The sequence below is a fragment of the Erpetoichthys calabaricus genome, chromosome 1, assembly GCF_900747795.2.
Source record: "Erpetoichthys calabaricus chromosome 1, fErpCal1.3, whole genome shotgun sequence".
NCBI classification, from domain to species: Eukaryota; Metazoa; Chordata; class Cladistia; order Polypteriformes; family Polypteridae; genus Erpetoichthys; species Erpetoichthys calabaricus.
In genome coordinates this window covers 105,162,004-105,186,605 of record NC_041394.2, presented here as the reverse complement: position 1 = coordinate 105,186,605, position 24,602 = coordinate 105,162,004, and the positions used below count along the sequence as shown (strand labels likewise).

The following is a 24,602-nucleotide window of genomic DNA, read 5'->3' as shown; positions in this document are numbered from 1 at the left end:
TGCGCTTCAAAACTACATCTCCCATGCATCCCTGCGGGTGTTCAAGTAGGAGCAAAGCCAGACTAATATTGCTATGCAGTGGACTGGTGGAACACATGGCTCTGGGAGGCAATCATTTACATCACTCCATGAAATCAACCTCCTTCCCTTGGAAAGAGAAGAGGAACCATGCTGGCCGGGATTAACATTTATCCATTCTGTTCATCCAAAAGTGCCTCCTTGCCGGGTATGGCAGCATCATCCAATTCGGTCAGTCGGGATGCCAGTCCCAGTCGCTCGCCCACTCCATAACCCCCACCCCCATGGGCGCACTTCACGCTAGCCACTTCGAGTCTCTGCCGTTTGCGTTGTGAACTTGGGGGGGGGGACTGAATGCATGCTAAGAAGAGGCGGACGTGCAAGAAGTGACTTCAAAGTGTCTCTCTGAGATGATCACGTCTCGATCCAAGATTTTTTTATATAATATATATATACACACACACACACAGTATGTTGTAGGATATGCATTGCTATAAAAATATAAGGAAGTAGTATTACAACATGGTTACAAAGTAATATCATGTGCAACTGTAAAATGTTATGCTGAAATAATGAAAATGTTGATGTATTTGTTATAACAAAGAGATAACATGGAAGAAAACTGTTTCTTAAACAACTTTAATAATGAGTAGGTCTTTACAAAAGAAAGTAAAGAGTTTTAATATTATAAGGGTTAATCTTTTCTTTAACACATTTCTATATAATGTATTACTATTTTAAAATCTTTTTCTGACCCTTCTTTAAATGTTTAAAACAAAACAATAGTTGAAGCAATGAATTCCAACTAAGTATCATATTTTGTTTCTGACATTGGTGTGTTAAGTTCATTCATTAGATTGGTAAATTATTATACTCATTTTATTCCTAGACTATGAAGAAGATGATGAAAAACTAAACGAAGATGACTCACTTAGTCAGAGAGAGTTAGGTACGTAGTAGCAAGACTGATATTTTGCCAACTATGTGCACTTAAGAAACGGATACATCTTCATTCTACTTAAAGGAATAAGACAATTAAGATGTTAATGTAAAATTAAACCCTGACTCATTGGCTTTGTACAGTTTGCACATTGTTCCCATGTCTGTGTGGGTTTTTCTTCAGGTTCTCCACATTCCATAGATGTTTATGGTTACATTATGGCTCTAAATTGGCTCAGTGAATGTTCATCTGTCTTTCAAAGGGCACATTAACATTACTGGATGCCGAGATAGGCTTCATCATCTCCCTTATCACAATATTAGAAAAAACAATCCAAACAATGTATGCATTTTTTGTATGCAGGAACATGTTTCTGTAGCTTTATGGTTGAAGTAAACCTTTATTTAATGTTGACAGTCTGTACTGCTGCTTTAATTGTACTTATACACAAATTTGAAATGAGAGATCCAATATGCTCATCCTCCTTAAATTGCTATAAGTATTACATTTGTGTTCAAAAACAAAACGGTTAAGCTTTAGAACAAAGTGGATATTTGCATAAACGTTTTTTCTTATTCTAGGTGAGAAGGCTGCAGAATTAGAAAAGGGGAACACTGACACCAATACAAAACGCTGGTGTAAGTGTATGAACTCTAAAATCTTTTTGTTTAATGTTTTGTATTTTAGACTGACATTTATTACACAATGATAAACATGCAGTTTTGTAAATTGTGGTACTGTTCTTTTATGGAGAATTCTTTGAAATTGTTAATAAACTTATTCATCATAAGGGAAAAAATTATTTAGAATGTACTGTTAAGACGCGATAATGAATTGTAATGCAGGGAAAGTTTTGCCATTTACAATCGAACATAAGCTTTCTGTACACTATAGGTCTTGAGCTTTTGTTCAGTTCACCCGAATATTACTATTTTAAATTTGAACCCTATGATAAAAGAAAAATGTTTACCCAGCCCTTTTTAAAATTTAGATTGTTATGTTTACCAGGGTTGTATTTAATTTAGCTATTCTTAAATATACATAGCCACACACTGGTTGATACTGTTTCATCACAATTCCAAGACCCAGTCACTAGATGTGTTTCGTGTTTTCCTGTAGGTTTACTAAAGGATTTGCAAAGACATGTACATTATATTAACTCTAGACTTTTCTGGGTAGTTTGTGTGAGCGTGCTAATACTGCAAAGATAAAGTCAGGCTCCCCATGATCCTAGATCATTCTTATTGGGTTAAATAAGGATGGATGATGGATCTATTTAAACTATATTAAATGGAGAAGAAGCAAGAAAAACAAGCTTAAAATAAAATAGATAGGCAGAAGTGTGTTATCCAGATCAAAAGTGAACATTCCATGCATTGTGAAGTACAGAATAATCATCTGGCTATAGCAGCCTTGACAGGGATGAACAGGACAAGTGCATTAATCAGATTTTCAGAGTATGAATATTAGAGCTGCACAAACTTGTCATAGTGTTGATATCTCATTTTATTTTGTATAGGATGCTCATAAAACATATTTGTTTTATTTTCCTTCTAGATGGATGCTACTTTGGTAAGTACTGAATTTCTTATCTAGAGTTATAACTACAATTAATTAGAATGGCAATAGGACAGCTCCCATTACCCTATGCAGTACCAGGCACCACATGAGGTGACACAGGTAGCCCTTCTGGAACTTCAGGAGCTAAATTGCCTGTGGGAATTTATCAAGCCAATTTCACTTTATCTTGGACTACATGTCCCTCACACCCTTAAAATGTGCACCTTCTGTGGCACTGTCACAGAATAGCTATGTGATGTGGCTTGACAGGAAGGGTGTCAAGGCCACTGTTAGGTTAGTTGGGTATTACCCACTCCTCCAAACACTCTCACCAAAAGAATACATTGCAAGTGAAGTGGTGACAAAAGGACGAGGACATGTAGAGGAGTGTTTCAACATGAAAAGGTAAAAGCCATCAGGCGCTCAATACTGAAAAATGAATATGAGGAAAGATTAACTAAAAACTGCACGCACTCCATGGCCATATTAAGTCAATGGGGAATATGTAGGGCTACTACTTAGGTATATTTTTAGCACTTCCATTTCAGATGCAATTCTTAAAGATTTAGAGCAAGGAGGTCCAGGAAGATAAAAAAGCGAAGAGAGAAGTTCTCAATATTAAGTTAGCCCTTAAGTTTTGTTAATTGTCAGTTGGCATACTGTATTGTTTATTTTTTGATGGGATAGGGGTCAGAGGTGAAACTTGATTAGGTCTCCACATGGGCTTTGACCAGCACTCGCCCTATGATTGGGATAACTTCTGTGTGAGTAACGTCAGGCTGAGCTCACTCTCAGTCTTGTTTTCTTATGTGTGCCTGAATTACTACTGTTACATTCATTTACTGATTGTTTTAGTAACTCCAGTTCTCCAGTTTTTGTAGTAAATTGACTTTTCTTCTTTAAAGTACTTTTGAATGATTTACCGCAAAAGACTGAGGTTCTCCAATTTCATAGTGGAATTAGTGCCACGGGAAACTTAATTTTGGATATGGGAGTAATGAAAATATTAAAGCAGGGGACTTCAAAATCAACAGTGACTCCTGCCTTGAACTGATCTTTCTGTTTAACGTGATGGATATGTTTAAACTATAAGGGGAAAACTTACAAAGAAAAAGAAGATTAAAATAAATGAGAAAAGCAGAAGCATGTGATCCAGTGCAGGAAAAAATTCCATGTAGTTCTGTAATTCGCATCCAAAGGAAAATAAGTTAAAAAGCAACAAATATATTAATGGAATAAGGTGCTTTTCTATAAACCTGTTGGAAATGTTATTATTTGGTCTTTGCAGGTTTATTATGCAGTGCTATATTTAGTTTCTACAGTTTACAAGTTATAATTTTCTTGTATAGTTCTAAGAAGGTTGAAGATTTCCCAGGGCAAATAACAATGGACATTTTAAAATAAAAAAAGTTCATCCTTGTTTATCAATTTTTTTAGAAATAAGCAAAAATTATTAAAGAAAGCAGTGGTAAAAAGCTGATCTTGATGAAACTGGAAAACTAGACAGGCAGCCTAATATTTAAGGCTGTAAATAAATTCTTAAAGATTAGATTAGATGAACTAACCCTATCCCCAAGAAGTTCTACCTTGCAAAAATATATATCACTATAATAGTATTTATTCTTATTACTGTCATTATTTTCCGATTCATTACATTTACATTTATTTATTTGGCACATAATTTTCTCCATGAATCCTTACAAATGAGGTCATCATAATTGAATAAACATCAGTCTGGGGCACTGCTTGGGATCAGGTGTTACAGGACAGGGTTACAAAAGTGAAGAGTTCGTGATAAAATGCGAATGAGTTATAATTCCTTGGTTACAAGAACCTAACAAAGCCATTACCAATGAGTCAAAAATTCACTGAATAAGAGAATCTTCAAGTGTTTCCTAAACACACTGAGTCAGCATTTCTGATGGAGTTGGGGAGTTCATTCTACCAGCCAAGAGCTACACATGGAAGAGGTGGCATCACTGGATGCCATTCATCAGCAGACTTAAGTAGGCAAGAAGAAGCGTAGGATCTCACAAGTTTCACTATATACAGTATATAGGTGCTGACCATGTGCATTAGAGGAGAGAAAGAAGAGAGGTTAGGAGCAGGGGCTGATTACAGCATGTTGTCGCACCCACTACACGATGAACCACCCGGATTGAGATCCGAGTGCAGCCGTGCAATGGGTGACACCTCAACACCACACTGAAGACTGAGTTTTTTTCCACAGGGGCAGGAGTCCCAATCCTGCCACCAACCCCCAAGTTTCCTCTGCAAGTTGGTGGATCTGCTTGCAGTGCTGGATGCAGATTAACGTCATACTCAGGATGGAACAATTGTAGGTTAAGGGCCTTGGTCAAGGGTCCAATGGAGTAGAAATGTGTAAATTAAGACTTTCAGATTTACCTTTTTTTTTTTTAGTAAAGACACAGTAATAGAAGTTTAACATATTATTATCCTGTTTGTTTTGCTGGTTTTAAATTGTTGTTAGAAATATATAAAATGTAAATAATTAAACTCATAAGTTATTTTATAACTGTCGCTCCATGTCTTCAATTTCTTATCCAGGTTCCCACAGGATTTACTGTTCACGAGGTAAGTGAATAAGTTTGACTTAAGTTGTCCTACTTTATGCCTCATCGTTTCTTTATGATGTGAAGTGCATCAAGTAATCATCTGTGGAAATTGAAAAGATCTCCAAATGATGGAATCTGCGTTGCATATACCCTACTAAAAATTTCCTATGGATTTTAGGCAGAGGAATAATCCAGTTTAACTTTCGTACCAAAATACTACAAAGCAATTTTAGATGGCTTTGAAAATATTGCCATGAAATTAACAAAAAGTTGGAAAGGACCAACATTGGAATTTCTCTGTAGAAAAACATGATTATCATTCAAAAGAATTAAATAGGATAATAATTTGTTTTCACAACAAATAAAAGTTTGAATATCTATTGTATGAATAACATACAAATTTTAAAATGGTCTTATGCATTAACTTTGTTGACGGTTGTTTATTCTGTTCTTCTTTTTGACAGTTCTGTATTGCAAAATCCGTAAGTACAGTTGGAATTACCCTTTTTCTTAAACTGTGAGAGGATTAAGAAGCTGCTTACATAATTCTTCTTACTTGATAATGAAAATTGAAGCAAAATGTTAATATCTGCATGCTGTATAGCAGGTCTTGTTCTTTGAGCAGTTCTATCTCTCTGCCCTATTCTTTGCTGTTCCAGTTCCCCGATATTTATAAGAAACTTAAAATAACAGAACATTTATTTCAATAAATACCATAACTCTTTTTCCAATATTTTTACATTAATGCAGGTCCTTACAGGAGATGCAGTTATGGTAAGTACTCCTCTTTTAACACAGTAAATAAATGATGGGTATTTGGTGAAACAAAATCTTTATAAAAAACAAAATATTTCATGTCCTTTGCAAAACAATTGAGAAGGAAATGAAGAAGGGCCTGCATGAATATATTGTTCAAAATACTGAAATTTAGACAAAGAAATGACAAAAAGTGAAGAAGGATGATAATGAATAATAATGCCATTTTAGCATATAGCAACTGTAGTAATGTTACGTGTACAGAGTAATGTGAAATTCTTACTTTTGCATCTGACCAGGCAACGTGTCACATTCTCTGGTGCCATGAGAGTGTTGAATGCATTAAAATTCATACTCCATTTTATTTAGTAGAAAACACAAATCAGCTTACTCAAAATACTCCTAAATGTTTGGCTATTGATGGGACTTTTTCCTTTATTTTTCTGAATGCTGCATATAAAACAATTTTTATAGCACTGGAACTTTAAAGATTTGTTACACCACACAAGTCCTATATTACGGAGACAGCAGAGCTTTCCCAATCAAAGTTTTATTTTCTAATGATTAATTAGCTTTCATTATAATGAAACAATATGATTTCCCCAACTGCTTGCTGCTTCTAATATATTTCTCCTTTTTGTTTATAGCTGGCTGCTACTACCGTGAGTAATATTTCTTTACCTTTTTCCTGTTCTGTTTATTATGTGCACAGAGGCTAAAACCTGGCTATAATGATTAACAAGAAGTAATACCAGAGCACAGTACTCTGAAGGTCCATAGTACAGGTTTGGAGAGATAAGGAGGACATTGGAGCCTCAATGTATGTTGCATCTGACCTGTGGATCAAGAAAAGATTAAATCTTTAAAATACAATATGTTAAAATCTCCAATTTTATCATAGCCATTCCATTACCACAATTGTCTAGTGAATAAATAGGCTCAGTAGCAGCCACATGGATATCCTGGTGGTTCTGCTCCTATTCATAATCATTTCCTATGATATCCCAGAAACATTATTTAGAAATTAAAGATTCAAAGGACTGGGCATTTTTCTTTGAAATCTCTGCATCAGTTAATGACATCACAGGAATATATATATATAATGCGTGTATTATGTTGATTTTACATATTACAGTAAAGGCTAAAAGAAAGACAATGTATGCATTAAATAAAATTAAATTCTCTTAATAATTATTTTCCCCCTCAGGTTACTACAGACGCTGTTTGATTAGTAAGTATTACTTCTGGATATCTGTAAATTTACAAAACTGATTCTTCAATATTTACAGATTATTTAATTAGTGTAATGAATGTTTCACCTTAGAGGGGACTGAACAGAATGTTTTAATTTTCCTCTAAATTCTGAAATGTAATGATCTGTAATGTAAGATCTAACATTGAAATGTGGGCTGGAATTATGTTATCTATTATTTACAAATTTTTATACATTTATGATTAATAGAACAGCATTTTTATATGTTAGTCACTTTACTTGTAGCTACAGGAGTGCACTAGATAGACAACCTTATCAAAATAAGTTCAGTTGAATTTTTACATTTTATATTTTGTTTATTTTTCCAGGGAGGAAAATTTGTGGTGAGTTATATATTTATGTTAATAAAATTTTCTGCAAATATAGGGTTTGAATAATAATAAATACAGTCATTTAATTTCTAATTTTGTACTTTTTTTTTTTACTTAATAGTGAGGAGAAGATACTGCCGCTATTGTGAGTATCTCTAAAGTTCTAGTCTCATCTTAAATGTTTTCTAATTAATTATCTTCCATTAGAAAGTAGGTAAAGAGTGAACAGCTGCCCCAGGTGAAGGATGTCATGTTCCTCGGCTATTATTCACAAGTGTTTTGGGGTGATTGTGAGACTGATCAACAGATCTGTACTGTACAATGGCAGCTGTTGTGATTCTGAAACTACAAAACAGCAAAAACAAGTGGGGCCTTCAAAAATGGCTTGCAGAAAACAGGCCAGAAATCTAACATACAGTAGGTCTCTCTCTAGAGGAGCATGACCAAAGCAAACTGGGAGGCTTTAGGTCTGTCTAGGCCCCAAAATGAAGAACAGGCTTTTGAAGTTCAAAATGCAAAGACAATCTCAAATATCTCAAAACATATGCCTCACAAGGGGGAGTACCATGCAAATCCTGCTTGTAAAGAGACAAGACCCACCAGAACTGTTATAAATGAGGATTTATTAACAAAAATGACAAAACTAAGAAAATCTTAAAAAAATATCAAGAACAAGACTTAAAAGGTAATCCTCAACAAACAAGTTCCAAAACAAGCAACAGAAATCAGAATCATTAAAATAGTAGCAGAAGTCTACAAATTATCTATTAAAAGTAAAATAATCAAAATGAGAACTTACCAAGCACATTCAATGAACAACATGGGACTGCTTTACCCATCAGTCTTAATAGAGGAGGGAGAAGCCCTCAATGGTGATGAACAGGTGGATCTGCCATAGGGAAACACGGGGGATATAAAGACATTTTAAAGAAACAGTGCTTAAATATTTTAAACATAACAAAAACAGTAATTCATTAAACATTAACTAAATGATAAATGAACAGAACAATATTCACAGCTATAACCATACTAAATGATTCAAACTGAAAAATGAATGAAAAAAAAAACAAAGAAAAGGAACATAAGCATATAAAACAGGAAAGGAACTCTGACCACAACATCACAGTGGCAGTTTTCTGTGTGTTGCCTCTGACTGTGCTAGTGGGACAGGAGCTAAATATTTGGACAAGGTGGTTGATTTACCAGTCAGTCTACATTCCCATCTACAGCTAAGGTCACAAGTTCTGGATAGTGACCGAGACAATGAGGTTGACAATACAAGTAGCCAAGTGACGCTCTTAGGCTTACTCTCAGTGACAGGCAGATGATAGTTGTATACTGTAGTTAGGATGTACCCTGTGCGTCTCCTCTGGGTGGAGTACCAGTCATGTCTCATTAGGAGAAGATCCAGAGCACACGCCTAAGACACACAAATGGAATTGTATCTCTCAGCTGGCATAGGAACAACTGGAAGTCTCCTAGGAAGAGTCAGAATAGATAGGATAGGAGGGCCTAGTCTAGTCTTGCAGGGCCAGAGTGCAATAAACACTGGGGACAAATGAAAAAAGTATATAACAGATAGCGGTGAAATCATGTGCTGCAAAGGCTACACAAACAGGGCTTCTTCCTAAAACCCCTGTCCCCAATTCCTCCAGTCTGTGCATTTGAAACTGCTGCTGGGATATGAGAGAGAGAGAGCAAAAGATACCAAACAATAGACTTGACGCTGAGACAAAATAAAAAGCTAAAATTGCTGTTATCCATTCAGTAGCTTAGTAGCACAAGGTAACTAAAGCTTAAAAATGACTTTGCACGTAATAGTGAGCACTGAGACAGTGGAGACACACAGACACACATAGACCACCACAGCTGCTAGGCAACACACGCTTGAGAAGTGCTTTTATTTGCTACAATGTCTTACCATCATTTTGACTATTGCATCATTATATGACATCATAACAGCAAACAGACTTTAGATAAGCGTTGTGGGCTATGGATATACAATGTGTTAAAACACTGCAGCTATAATTTATCATGGTGTGTTTGCATTTCCACTTAAACTGTAATGTTAAATTTCTTTAGTTATTGGTTTATACGTGCAATCAGAAGGTGGATGTTGTGCAGCCTCATCTCTGCATCTACTGGTGTAGTTAGGCAGATTTGTTAATACGCGTGTGTTGAGCTCTGAAATCTGCATCTCCTGTGGTTCTTCGTTATCAGCTCTCTTAACGGCAGTCCTTTTGATGGACTGCGACACACTGTTTACTTCAAAGGCATATTTTGCAGTTCATTTTTTCAAGAGTATGGCTGCCAATTCTTTCATCGACTCATATACTATCGTCATAACTGAACAACAGAGAGCACACACAGCACATATCATTCATATTTACCACTCGTCCATTGTTGACTTCGAATGCCAATGCATAATCTGTGTGGACAGAAAGTTTTTCCCCTTGCAACATGAGGAATATGTATATTTTAAATGCACACAACATACTCTCTGCACACGCAACACATATACTGTATATTTAATGGGGGTCATTTAAGGAGCTTGCTCTCTGTTGGACCAAGTTAATGACTTGAGCATCACCTTCACAAGACGTTCAGTTTGTTTAGAAATGTGATACTCAGTGAGCCATCTAATTGTTCCCATCTAATTTTAAGTAAAATTCCCTTGAGGATGTCTCCAGATGTATTTATTATACGTCTGGCTTCAGCGAGACTAGGCCTAGTCAGACCAGCTTGACACATTGCCACCATGACCATCACCAATAAAATGAGATAGAAACTAAAGTGAAGGGAAGTTAAAATTGCCAGCGTTAACATGAAGATTTATTTTTGTATTATTTGTGCAAGAAAATGTGCACTTAAGTAAAATAGCTGAATGTTTTAGAAGTGCTTTTAGTTCCCAAGAATTTGGTGAACAGAATTTATACTCTAGTAAAAGATGATGATCTCTGTTTGCGAACTTGATTGTGCCATTTCCTGAGTCATGTGTGATTTATATATTATTAATTCATATGTAGAGGGTGGTCCAGATCTATGCAACTGTTCTACTGACAACCGTCTCCCCGCCATTTTGGTATGCAGGGCACGTGCTGCCATCTATTGGCAACAAAAAGAATTTTAAGTGAAATCTCTATGTGCAGGGCAGGTGCTGTGAACTCTCTATGTAATAAACTTAATAAGTTATAGTATAATGAACATTGCATAATTAGATCTGGACCACCCTATACAAAATAAAATTAAAGGTGAGCAGTAGAATACAACTGAAGCTATCAAGTACTGTTTTCTTAATGTTATCACAGAGCTGCTATCTGATGTATGGCTTGGGGTGTCTATGCTGCACTTTTTTTCATTACAGCTTAGCTTTTATATGTAACTGATTAACTAGTTTTGTTTGCTTTGTTTAATTTTTTCCCTCTGCTCTAATGTGCTATAATGATACTCATTTTTTATGTTAATCATCAAAATTGTCTGTTTAATGTAATGTATCTATTTACATAATGTGTGCAAATATTTTATCAATTAGCTTTTCATGCTTTATAGCTGTAAATGTACAAGAGTTCTAAGCCTGTGCTCATGTGAGAGCACTATACAATAAGTAAACCGAACTGAACGACGTTATAAGATTCTAGAGCAGGTTGAAGAAGCAGACACTGATTTTAAGAATAAACTGGCTTAATAACCTGTGATCTAACAAATTATCTTGTAGATGGCTATTATAGATACTACCGCTGCAGAAGATGCTACTACTCTACATACTGGAGATACATTTAATGCGTCACGAGGCAGTGTGTGCAGAGCATGAGGGGCTTCAGTCCTTATCGTTACACAGAATTTGGCGTCTTCAAACACAACGGCTTTTCCACTGCTCAAGTATAAAATGGAATTAAAATTTAAATATTTATAAATGTGCTTTTAAAAATATTTTAAATATGCTCTTCCTTAATAATTGAGCACGCATGTTGCACAATGTAAGTTTAGTCTTAACTTTTAGTGGGATTAAATGATGCTTACTGATACAGACTGTTCAAAACAGTTGAAATGTTTTCCATCTCCGCACATAATTTAATGTTAATTTCAGTGTATATAGGGTCCATTTGTGTTTTGTGAAATTGCTTCTGCTGAATGAAAAGAAAAAAAAACTGTGGTTAAATGTGAAAAAATAAATAACATATTAGCATCTAATGCTATTGTTCTCTTGACTTTTTTTTTTTTACCTGTCATGCATTCCAATGTAATCAATGCTTTTTGCATTTTATTATGTTTGAGTAAAAGGACAAACAGCCATCCACATTTTTTCAATTCAAGGTCTTGAATCTAAAGACTGAAACACTCCTTCCATATAACACACCTTTGAGGGTTAAATTAATGCTAGAAGAGTTAGTTTTAGCTCCACACATTTTGATGTGTATAAAATTGTTAGTGATGTCTTGGAGTTATATCCCAAGTGAACAAAACATAAAAAAGGACAAAAAGGTGGTTAATAAGTAAGATAACACTGTAGTCCTTGGCTCAGCATACAGAGGAAAACAAAATTATGACTAAGAACTATGATGGATACTTCAAATACAGAAAATCACAGTTCACAAAATGAAAGTGTTGTGATACTGGCCTATAACTTAAAAAAAAAGTCTTAATATGTCACAAATAAAATTCTTATGACCTAAACACATAGAGAGGGGAACTACCAAATGAACAAAACCTTTAAATGCACCGGTAAAGTCTTCACATTGTGAATAAGGCGCTATATAAGCGCCTGACCCGGCACAGATTCACACTGAGGCATGTGTAAATGGAACAGAAATCTTTTATTTTTCTTCACCTGTTGGGCACGTCTTCCCCGTGAACCCCACAGGCAATACACAGTCCCAAGCACTTAAACACAGCCCAAACACTCTTCCCCTGTGGGGCACGTCTTCCCCGTGAACCCCACAGGTATAACACAGTCCCAAAGCACCTAACTATCAACACAGCAATCCTTCCGCTGGCACCACCACTCCTCTCAGGCAACCTCTTCCTCCCGATTCTGGCTAATTAGTGGTGGATGCTGGCCCTTTTATAGCCCACCCAGAAGTGCTCCAGGTGCTTAATCACCTGTGGCTAATTGCACCTCTGGGCGGGGCTGTGGAGATGTCCAGGTGGGCTCCGGAATCCATGCAGCACCCACTGGCGGCCATCCCAGATCCTCACAGGGTTGTGGAGAACTCCATCTCCCAGGAAACCCTGCGGGAAACTGAGGCACCATCGTCAGCCAGGGACGCCGCCACCAAGCGTCCTGGGGGTCCCCAACTATTCCCCTGGACTCTTCTAATTTACTCAGGCAATTATGTCAGACATAAAAGACTTTAGCTCGGTTGCCTGTCCTCTGGTGTTGTAGGGGAATATTACAGATTTAATGCCAGGGTGCCACCTATTCTCTGTTCTGTTACTTTCTACCACCACACATGCCCCTGGAATCCCATTGCCACAGGGGTAACACACTCCACAACACATCACATCATCATGATACTGGGGACAAAATAAAGAAATCATTGTATTATCTTCAATAAGTAAAACAATTTTTTAAATGTATATCCATCCATGCATCCATTTTCTTAACACAGATATCCAGGGCAGAGTTCAGGGGCAACTGGAGGCTATCCCAGTAATCATCGGGCACAAGGCAAGATCACCACCTGGACAAGGTGCCAGTCTATTTCTAGGCAAACACAGACACTCATTGCCAATTCACTTAACTTGCATGTCTCTGGACTAAAATCTACCAAGCTCCTTGAAACACCAACTGTATTACTTGCAGTTTAAGTCAATAATGTTCTGCACATAAATTACCTGTTAAATCTTTATAAATAGATATTACAATATTCTATAATGGCAATTACGACAAATCAAAATACCACAGATGAGTTATCATTGCCTAGCACCAGAAAATTAAAATCTTTACTTATTTACTGTCATTTCAGCATCAGGTTACTGTGTGAGTCACTGGGCTTTTAAAGGTGGCAGGATAACAACATACACCTACATTTTGTGAGGACAGAAGCAGTATACAGAAAAGTTTAATACAAGGTCTAAGCAATTAAGCAATTAGAAGACAGTACATTATTGAGCGGCAACAAACGAACAAAGCTGAATTAAGCTAAGTCTGCATGGTCTGGAAAAATATAAATAAGGTGTAAGGTGCAGTAATAAAATGCATTGCATTTGTCATTCCAACAGATGACGCATCACAAACATTTGCAGAAATAAATTGCACTGCACTTGTCATTCCACCAGATGGTGCTCATTTTTTTATTACCACAGATGCTTGTGATGTGCCATCAGTTGGAATGACAGAGACATAGCAACTGGACGGACCCACAGATACACGGACACTTATCCTTTGATTAAGGTGGAAGGAGTAGGGCCTTTGAGAGATTCAACACTGCTATTACAAGAGGGCTTAAATCATTTTTTACAAAGTTGGTTTGTTTTTGTAAGTTGTGTATTCTGGACAGCTTTTCAATGTTCCAAAACTGGGATCTTTATTACAGCGCGTGTGGTAAATGTAAATTAAATCATTGGGGGTTTATAAGTTTCAGACAACAAAAAATAGGACACTTTATTACATTCTGTGATGGAATGCAATGAACAGGGCACAACCCATGAGAAAAATGGGATGTATAGTCAGCCTAAAGCTGTCTAATGTACCCCTGTACTAAGCATTTCACTCAGTCAAATATTTAAAAAAAAAAAAAAGTCACTAAATAAAATTTTAAAATAATTCACTAATTAACCAGTAATTGTAATCTGAAAAAGACATGTATCTGCAGCTTTTTTATTTTATTAATTTCATTGCAATGAATGGAACACTGAACAACTTTAAAGAATTCAATCGATAACACTACCTAACCTTTTTGCATATCAGTGCGTTTGCAACCCAGATGAGGTTTGGGTGTCCCTCTGCCAGAACTTAGTGCGATTGTCATAGAGGTGGTAAGTGGGAATTACCGCACAATTACCAGCGCTTCAGTGCATTAGATGAACCAAGCACAATCGTCAATTGTTCTCCTCCTTGGTGAATCGAGCTTGATCATCAGAGTGAAGGTTGATGTGGTGGTCCAGGATCGGCCACGATCCTTCTGTGATGCTGCTGCTGCGAATCAAGAATGATCGTTGGAGCAGTGACAAGAATTGCAAGGTTTCATCTGGGGTCGGCCGAGGCCCACAGGTTGGAAAACACCAAATTATTAACTTGTACAAGTTGTGGCGTGTGGCTGGGGGTGGTACCCAGCCTGGACGCCCAGGAGGACCGGAGGAGGGCTTACGCCTCCTCCAGACCACGTGGAGGGCAACCGCCCTGGTGGCTTTGGGGACCACGGGAACTGAGCTTGGAAGCTCAACCCTATAGGTGCCCATGGTCACTGCCAGGGGGCACCCCGATGCCTGGAGAGCCCTGGTCCTCAGCACTTCCGCCACACCCGGAAGTGCTGGGGGGAAGACGACTAGGGACACTCGGAGTGATTCCGGGTGCGCAGCCGGTAGTTCCGCCACACTGGGGAGTGCCGGCGGAAGATTATCGGGAGGCACCTGGAGCACATCCGGGTGATTATAAAAGGGGCCGTCTCCCTCCGTTCGATGGCTGGAGTCGGGAGAGGAGAAGGACAGAGCTTGGTGGAGAGGAGTGGAGGAAGGGATTGTGTGAGAGGCCTGAACTTTGGGGGAGTTTTGGGGTTGTGTGCACCTTTGTAAATAGTAAATATTGTAAATAAACGTGTGTGGACTTAAACCAACGATGTCTGCCTGTCTGTGTCCGGGCCAAGCTCCACAAAGTGAACACAGCTCACTCTTGGAAGACTGCATTTGGCGCAGAGTTGTGCAAAGGTGCAAGCGTATTGTCAATGTGTTGTGTTGTTACACCTGACTAGACTAATTTTCATAAGCAAACAATTGAAGTAAGAAACAAAAGTCAGGAACAGGAAAATCTACATAAAAGTACGACACATTTTTTGATTGGTTGATCTGAAAGTGCACATTGTAGATTTTAATTTAAGGGTATTTGCATACATTTTGGTCACACCAAGTAGAAATGACAACACTTTTTTTACATGGTCCCCCCATTTCAGGACACTATAATGTTTGGGACACAGCAATGGCAGGTCTATTAAAGCTGTCATATTTAGGAACTTTCTGCATATCCCTGGCATGCAATGACTGCTTGAAGTCTGCGATTCATAGACATCACCAGATGCTGAGTATCTTCTCTGGTGATGCTCTACCAAACCATCTTTAACTACTCCTTGTTTTGGGGGGGGGGGGGGGGGGTGTGCCCTTAAGTTTTCTATTCAGCATATGGAATGTATGCTCAATTGGATTTAAATCAGGTGACTGGCTTGGTCATTCAAGAATTTTCCATTTTTTAGAATAGAAAAACTCTTATGTTAGCAGTATGTTCGGGTTCATTATCTTATTGTAGGATGAAGCTGCGCCCAATGAGTTTGGAGAAATTTACTAGAACTTGAGCAGATGTTTTTTTGGGTACCTCAGACGTGTTGTAACTGCTAACAGCAGTTGCTCAATGATCACTGAAGTGTGCCAGTATCTGTGGTAGCCATACATGCCCCAGCCATAATACTACCACCACCACTCTGATACAGGCTCATTTTTGCCTCGTCTGTCCACAAGATCTTTTTCTAGAATTCTGAAGACTCTTAAGTACTTTTTCACAAACTGTAATCTGGCCATCCTGTTTTTGTGGCTAACTAGTGGTTTGCATCTTGCACTGTGGCCTCTGTATTTCTGTTCATGAAGTCTTCTGTGGATGGTAGTCTCTGACACTTCCACATCTGGCTCCTAAAGACTGTTTCTGATCTGTCAGACAGGTGTCTGGGGATTTTTCTTTACCATAGTGAGGATTCTTCTGTCATCAGCAGTAGAGGTCTCCCTTGACCTACCAATTGTTTTGCTCACCAGTGTTTTTTGTTCTTAATACTTTCCAGATGGTTGATTTAGGTAATCTCTAATAGTTTTATTCTTGTTTTTCAGCTTCATAATGGTTTCTTTGACTTTCATTGGCACAGCTCTTGATTCTCCCCTTGGAGTGAACCTGAGAACAAGCTTAGGTATCTTATGTCTGCACTAATGAAACAATAAAACACAAATATCCGTGACGCTAATTGTCCCAAATATTATAGTGCTCTGACATTAAAGTCTGCAATGTGCACATCAGAATTGTTGGATTTGTAATTTTAAACTGTGGAGCAGTTGTATGTAAACTGTATGTAACATGATTACACATATATTATTATGACATACATTATACACACACACACACACACATCTGTCAAGATCAACCTACATTTTCTCTATAGAAAGTATTGTACATGCATGATTGCTTGTGTATAAAGCTATGAATTACATGGGCATGAACTGGTTTTTTATCGGTAACTCATTTTATTCAGCTCCCTGATGAAGTGATAATATTTTTCAACTCTATCAACAACTATTGTTTGCTTAGTCATATTTACTATTAGATATCTTTGCATACCTTAATTCTTCATCAATAACACAGATGCAAAAGTTGAACAAAAGGGGCACTGCTCTGTGTCTAGAATCCCAGGGTTAAGTTAAAATGAAAAAAGTTAACTCCAATAAGAAAAGCAAAAAGTTTATTATAAACACATTTAATTGCATGTCATCAAAACTGTGTAAAGATACATTCATTTTTCAATTCACAAACCTATTCAATCAATAGATCTGCAAAAACACAATTACAGAATGTAGTAATTTACAAGTGGCAATAAGAACAAGTTTAATGTCTGACCAACTAGAAAAGAAACAAATAGGATACAGTTTGACACCAGGGGTTATTTTTTACAGTATCTCATGGCTTTTTTTTTTAAAGTGCAAGAGAAAAAAAAATTAGATGCCCTACATTTGAAGAGAAAAACAACACCTAAAAAGTGTTAAATCACTCAAAAACAAAATGTGCCAAAAATCAGAAACAAGTAAAATTCAATTATTCCCTGATACATACATACATCCCTTTATTTTTCATACATGCAATGGCCACAAAAATAATGAACATTGGCTAGCAGAATTAAATACCTCCCAGTGTACAGCAAACCTCACATTTGATACTGTAAACTAATGTTGCTAAAGGAATACATTAATCACATCTCAATAATCAAAATATAGTCTGATCAAAAAGTAGATGGAAAAAGCAAACTTTAGATACTGATTGCATACAGCGCCCCTCTCACGTTTGGAGATACACAGAAAATGGTCATTTCATGCACAGACGCAGATAGGGTGCATATAAAAATCACAGTGAATCCACCAAATATAACACATTTCAGTGTCTAAATGGTTTTTTTTACTAATGGCAAGTCATATTTTAGACATGGCTTTAACAAAAAAACGACTAAATGTGTATTAAAACACATACTCTACAATTTGGGCACAATTTTTTACCTAAAGATGGCATTCAAACATGTTAAATAAAAAGCATTCATAATTTAGAACTTACTCCGTCAATAGATTAAAAAACCCCTTCTGTTGTAAGAGTATCAGTTGTTCCTTGCTGTTCAGCCAAATACCCTGCGGAACTGAATGACGCCTCACAAACAGAACAGTGCATACAGACAACGCTGTCAGTTCTCATCGTGCATTTTCATGAACACACTTTGTGTTTTTACATGGCGTGACAGCACCTTTAACACGTCAGTTATTTGAAGGATTACAATTTCACATTGGAAAATTATTTGGGTGGTTTTACTATAAACAGTGCACTTATTAGATATAAAAATTTCAATGATACATTCATTAATTATAGTAAAACATTCAAGGAACCTTGAACAGTTTTAAAATTAAAACAAATTAAGAACCAGCAGGATTTACAACAGTATTAGATAAAATATTAGCAAACTAGCAAAAGCTATATTTAATAGGTATAGCTTGTTTAACAACAGAATTCTGTTAATAAAGAAAGGAAAAACTGAGGAACCAACCTCTTATTGTAGTCTTTCAGTTAACCTTCTCTTACAGATTGCTGAGTTTCAGTAAACAACGACCAACTCAAACATGCTTCTGCTCTCACTTAGCCTTCAGTTTTCATAAAGCACTTGGATTCACAAGGCAGACAAAGAAACCATTTCCTGGTTTTACCAAGTTTAAGTTAAATTTACAATTTTCACAGGCTCTATTTAAAATCTAGCAAGCTGACCTTTTACGTCGGAACAATGCAATCTTGTCAATGGCAAACTGAATATTTCTAAAATAATGGCTTACAAATGGGTTTGAGGATGTTATGTTACATAGTTATTTAGAGACCAGTGCATACAGTACAAAGAGAACATTTCCCAGCTGTACATTATTTTTTGAGAGATGGCAGGCCACAAAAAAGCCAGAAAGAACAACCGTTACCAACACTTCGTTCTCATCAACTGTTTACTCATTTCCTACCTTAAAATTGAAAGATTAACTGCACTTAAGGCATTGTCTTAATAATGTCAAATTACTTTCAATATAAATTTATAGCAGGACAGTAATAGTTATCAATAGCATATTACAGGTACTTTCAATAACCAAAACTATTTATATCTTTAAAAATCAGGAAGTTGTGTGGCCTAAATACTATATAACAGATGTCTAATTAAAAGTATTTAACACTTTTTTCCATACCTTCTAATTCATGCTGTATACTTGTATAGCCAGATATAATCAGTTTATTAATCTGCAAATCAAGTGATCTTTTCTTACAAGGGAATCTTTAGCCTGCCATAAAACCAAGAATTATAATTAGGGTTCAAATAAATTACTAAACAGCTGATTCGCTTAAAAAATTGTAAACAACACTAAGTACTATATACAATGATTTTTTTGAGCAGTACTCAAAAAGAAAAGGTGATAATCAAAATATAAATTACAAATATAAGTAACTGCTCTAAGTGTGTAACCCATCTTTCATAGACATCGATAATTTAATTAAAATAAACTAATGAATCTCTGAGGAATATTGTATATTTTACAGACACAAAATTTTTATTCATTGTGCATATAGATGTATTTGTTGCAAAGGCTAAAATCACAGCATTTCATTTCAGACATTTTTCACCTTTAATGTTTAAATGAAAAAGAATAAAGAGCATCCTAAGGGGAAAAGAAAATGCCTTTAATTCAGGAAAGCTGAGGGTGTAGTATGATATCCATTTTGTGCTTAAGTGTATGGTATATATGTATGTAAACATATACTCAACATGGTGCTTAATTCATTAGAACGGCACTAAAACAGTGTAATCCATACAATATTATACTTGTATTATGCAAACCACTCCACTCTCTACCTTTAAAAATGTGTTTTTTTTAAATCAGGTCTGCGCACTGTGCCCTCTGAAATCTAATAACTGACTGTCCTCTGTGGCTATTTTAAACCAAAAAAGGTTAGGTGTCATAATACTAAAAATCTGGCATATATATACATAGACGTATGCACAGCAGTTTCTCAGAGATCTACAAATCTGAATTATGTAATTCAGGAGTTGAGAGAAGAGTATAAATGAGGCCAGTGAAATTAACTGGTTTCTTCCAATGTATGTGATAATAATAAGATCACTACAGGTACTGGGATAAAGTTTTGCAAGTAAACATGAGTAAGCAGCTGTTAAGCAGGAAAGCTTACACATTAACAAGAACAAAAAAAGTATGAAAGAGTGAGTGAAAGGAAATAAGCAAACGCTTAAAAATAGAAAGCTACAACACTTGATCAGCAAAATGCACCTTGTCACAAAATGTATATTTCACCTTTCTGTCTATCTATCTATCTCTATGACAGATATACAGACAGATACTGTAGATATGTGGATGTGAGTGTGCACTACATAATATGCAGATAGACTAGAATAACGCTAAGAAAAGGTATCTGCCACCTGCCAACAAATAAAGGTCCTTGTACCTTCTAATGGTACATACATGTCTCATATGAATTAAACAAAACATCTGTCTAATACTTTAAGGGAATATAAAATAAACTTGGAAGATGTATTAAGCATTATGTTTAAAAAAAAAAAAAAACACTAATGGACAGTTATCAAAAATGCATAGTCAGAAATATTTCTGGAACTAGGCAGCCACTCACATATAGACTTGCCTGTTAACCAGAAAAGTGTGCGCACAAACACACATTAATATTCTTCAAACACTTCGATCTAATTGATTTTCTTTAAAGCATTTATTTGAATGTAGTATTGCAGCATTTTGAAGCTTTGTGTGGCAGGCAGTGTACAACAAGGCAACACTAAACTTGGACAGAACAGTCTACTACAATGCAGCTTTGATTTAAATGTGCACTTTTTGCTGCATTCATTAAACTGTATATTTATTGGAAAGTGGATTAAAGGAAAAGCATATATTACTGCACAAGAGAATTTTGCAAATTCAATACCAATCCATTTGCTTGTAAAAACTTTACCTAAGACCTGAGAGCTCAAAAGTACTAGGAAAAAAGTAATCCTTATAAACGTGCCTATGTCAGACTTTGAAAGTTACAGTGCATATAAAACATTTGGTCATTACACAAAAAAACCAAAATTCAATTAGTGAGACTTTTAAATCAAATCATACGTTCAGTAAAAAAAAAAGTATAGGTAACTGAATAGCTGCTATCACAGCTATTATCACTGTAGATATTTTACCATTATTGATGAAAGCATTATTTTGAATATGTTAATAAACTACAAAACTATTTCCAAATTAATACTGATTTGACCATATTAAAAAAATCTCTAATTCCATCCTTCAATAAACCCTATTTTTGCTCCATACAAAATAATCCTCTCTGGTAATATATTTGACATTGTATGATTATATTTTTCTTTGATATTGCTACAAAGAATCTTTATAAAATATGTACATAATGCGTTTCACAACATAGAAAAACCAAGACATAAACAAAAAAGGCTCATGCTAAAATACTAAACCAATTCAAATATCTGTCCATCCATCCATCATCCAACCCAGTATATCCTAACTACAGGGTCACGGGGGGTCTGCTGGACCCAATCCCAGCCAACACAGGGCGTAAGGCAGGAAACAAACCCCGGGCAGGGTGCCAGCCCACCGCAGGGCACGCACACACACACACACACACACACACACACACACTAGGGACAATTTAGGATCGCCAATGCACCTAACTGCATGTCTTTGGACTGTGGGAGGAAACCGGAGCACCCGGTGGAAACCCATGCAGACACGGGGAGAACATGCAAACTCCATGCAGGGAGGACCCAGGAAGCGAACCCAGGTCTCCTAACTGCGAGGCAGCAGCGCTACCCACTGTGCCGCTCTAATTCAAATATATGCTACAATTTTTTGGAAAGTCTTACCTGGTTTTAAAATGAAAATATTTTAAAGACACAACATGAAATTGAGGTATTCTTAAGGCAAGATATACTTTGACATTCAGTACAAAAATATATCTTAATGCAACAAAGGGCAAAGTCATGAAATAACCATTTGGCACACATGATTCACAGTGTACTTGTCAGAAATTGTCCTGTGTAGTAAAGGTTTACATGTATTTTGAATTCGGATATCTATATATTCTCTGTCGCATGGCATGAAAAATACTGTATAGGCACAGATGCAGACATTAAATTCACAACCATGCATTTGCACATACAGTATACCGCATACATCCAAAAGCAGACAATAAAAATGTCATAAACCCAAGAAAATGTTAGTGCTGTCAAAATGAGAAGGCACAGTCCAAAACATCTGAGAAGATTATAATGTGCAAAGTTTCTAAAAATATAAACCTTTAAGCTAACTTTAACAATATACACACAAGGTATATATATATATTATTTTTAAGGCCCAGTCATAAATCCTCGTAAATTGTTTTTTAAACAAATATTCAAAAAGTTTCAAAATCTCAGTACTACTATTAACAATGAGACAATTGCCAATGACTTTAAATTGACATTAAAATTGTGTACTGAGTATATATTCTTGAGCTTTCTTCCAATCTCAAGATTTTATTTGTAGATAACAAACATTTAAATCTAAATAAAGCTTTTTGTTTTACTTTTTGGTCTTAGTCAGTTGACAGTTCTACATGATGACAATGCAGTCCTAGATTTTAAGAAAACTTCTGGACACGTAAAATTGCTAGAAAATGAGCAACACACGTCTCCTACAATACACTTTAGTACATATCCCGGTAAATCTCCTGCAGCAATGGGTGCAAAGATGTATCTTCTGTTTTCTTAATTTCCTGTACAAGCTGTGCATGCTCCGTAACAAGCTGCCTTAGGTCGGCAAGTTTTTGGAGTAATTTGGGAAAAAGATAGGCAGCATCAGGATGATTTGCTTGCAGATGGAGGTTTAAAACCTGAACTATGCTCTCTTGCATCTCTTCAATTTGGCCTACATTTACTAGGCCAGGACGATCTGAAAAGTAAAAAATAAATATGAAGAAAAAAAATAAAAAATAAAAGCTTATTTGCTTTAGGTTACAATGATCTTCACAGAGGAAACTGTATGGTAAAAGGCACAAATGCTCTATGAACACAAGAAAAGATCACAGAATGTTCAGCCAGGCATGACAAAATGGAACTGTCATTTTAAAATTCAATTCTGAAAAACTCAAACTCCATAAATTTCTCAAGGATCTGTTACAAAATGAAAAAATCCTAATAGTCACCATAAATTAGACAACAAAGATCTTTTAAAACAGTTTTATGAGGGTACTGTGTCTGCTGAAAACATCTCACTTTAGACAAACAAAATGAACTCTGCTGTAAGTATGATTGGAAAAAAATGGATTAAAAAATAACTGTCCTAAACATAAAGAACCAAGTCTTCTGCCAGCCTTTAGCTTTCCAGAGCATGATGTACAACATCGCTTTATACCACACAACTAGAGAAAACCACTTGGACCTGTTGTCCTTTCATTAAGCATACATAGTTCATATGCCAGTCAGAATGCTACTGCCTTGACATTTTTAATATTTCAAATAAGCAAGCAAACATTTAAAACAGCTATTGTGAGCCACAACAACACTTGTTCTAAATATCATTCACTGTTTGTTACCTCAATGACGTCAAACCTGTGGCAATGAAAGCTTCTTTGGTTACACAAAGTGCATGTCTAATCTGCATTTAGAGCTCTACAAATTTTCCTACAGAATAAATAAATCTGCTGAGGTTTGATAATATTGTTCAACATGTTGAATCACCAAGCACACATGTTCAAATACTCTCTATCAACTACAAGCCTGCTTTTAACAAAATTATCGCTTAAAATAAAATTCCTGTGAGTGATGGATATTTCCATTAGTCTTATTTGCTATTTGCAGAAAAGGCGGTGAAGCTGAAGGATACCACCACTAAGCCCCTCATGCTCAGCACAAGTTGTGTCTTATCTCTGTTCTTTACTTGTTGTACATCATCAAATGCAGAATGCATTAAGAATGATCAAGTTCACTTATAACACCATTCTTCTAGAGCTCATTGGAAATTACGATGAGTCTGTATTTAGGAACAAGGCAATCACACTACATACAATTGTGTCCCTTTAATGAAGGAAACTAAATGTTAATAAAACAAAAACTAGTTAAGATCTTTAAATGAAGCAAAAGACCACTTATACTATAAATTTTTTCGAGATGGAGAATATCTATACACAGATATTATTCTGTGTTGTCAAAAGTGTTCACCTGAAGCTATTCTTTCAGAAGCAAATAAAGTAAGTCAGAATGTCACAGCAACAATGACCCTTTTCTGCAGGTCTGTTATATCAAGTCTTGCTTTGATCATTTGGCAGTATCTCTGCAGAGATAGACAGAAGCAGTTATACAGAGTGATGTCAGTCAGTCATTGTCCAACCCGCTATATCCTAACACAGGGTCAAGGGTGCAACTCTTAAGGAGATTCTCTTTCGACTGTGGGCTCAGTGTACTCTGAAACCAAAGCCCACATTATAGTAACTGATGACAAGTTAATGGGCTTTTATTTTAAAACAGTTTGAGGGGAAAAAAACTATACTTTAAAGGTACTGTTGATATATATTCAAAAACTGTACACATTTTAAATGATCAAAGAATTAGAATCCTGTTTGCGTTTATTCTGCTATTCTAACAGCTGTCTTAACATGCTTTGTGCAAATCACAAGTCAAGAGTCACAT

General features: G+C 36.2%; 1 protein-coding gene and 1 long non-coding RNA gene across 6 annotated transcripts in view; one reads left to right on the top strand and one right to left on the bottom strand.

Moving 5' to 3' along the window:
• The first annotated feature begins 7,309 nt into the window (after window positions 1-7,309).
• LOC127528914 (uncharacterized) lies at window positions 7,310-11,625 on the top strand. The gene is made up of 3 exons (XR_007935535.1): window positions 7,310-7,446; window positions 7,556-7,579; window positions 11,150-11,625. It is a non-coding gene; the product is annotated as an uncharacterized LOC127528914 (long non-coding RNA).
• Window positions 11,626-17,067: 5,442 nt separating this feature from the next.
• The window catches only part of LOC114654252 (peroxisome proliferator-activated receptor alpha-like), a 107,688-nt gene continuing 100,153 nt past the window's right edge, over window positions 17,068-24,602 (bottom strand). For all 5 annotated transcript variants that reach the window (XM_051930541.1, XM_051930537.1, XM_028804680.2 and 2 more), the window contains one exon: window positions 17,068-22,866. In XM_051930541.1, coding sequence (XP_051786501.1) covers window positions 22,622-22,866 — 245 coding nt within the window. In that variant the 3' untranslated portion in view covers window positions 17,068-22,621. The remainder of the gene's footprint in view (window positions 22,867-24,602) is intronic.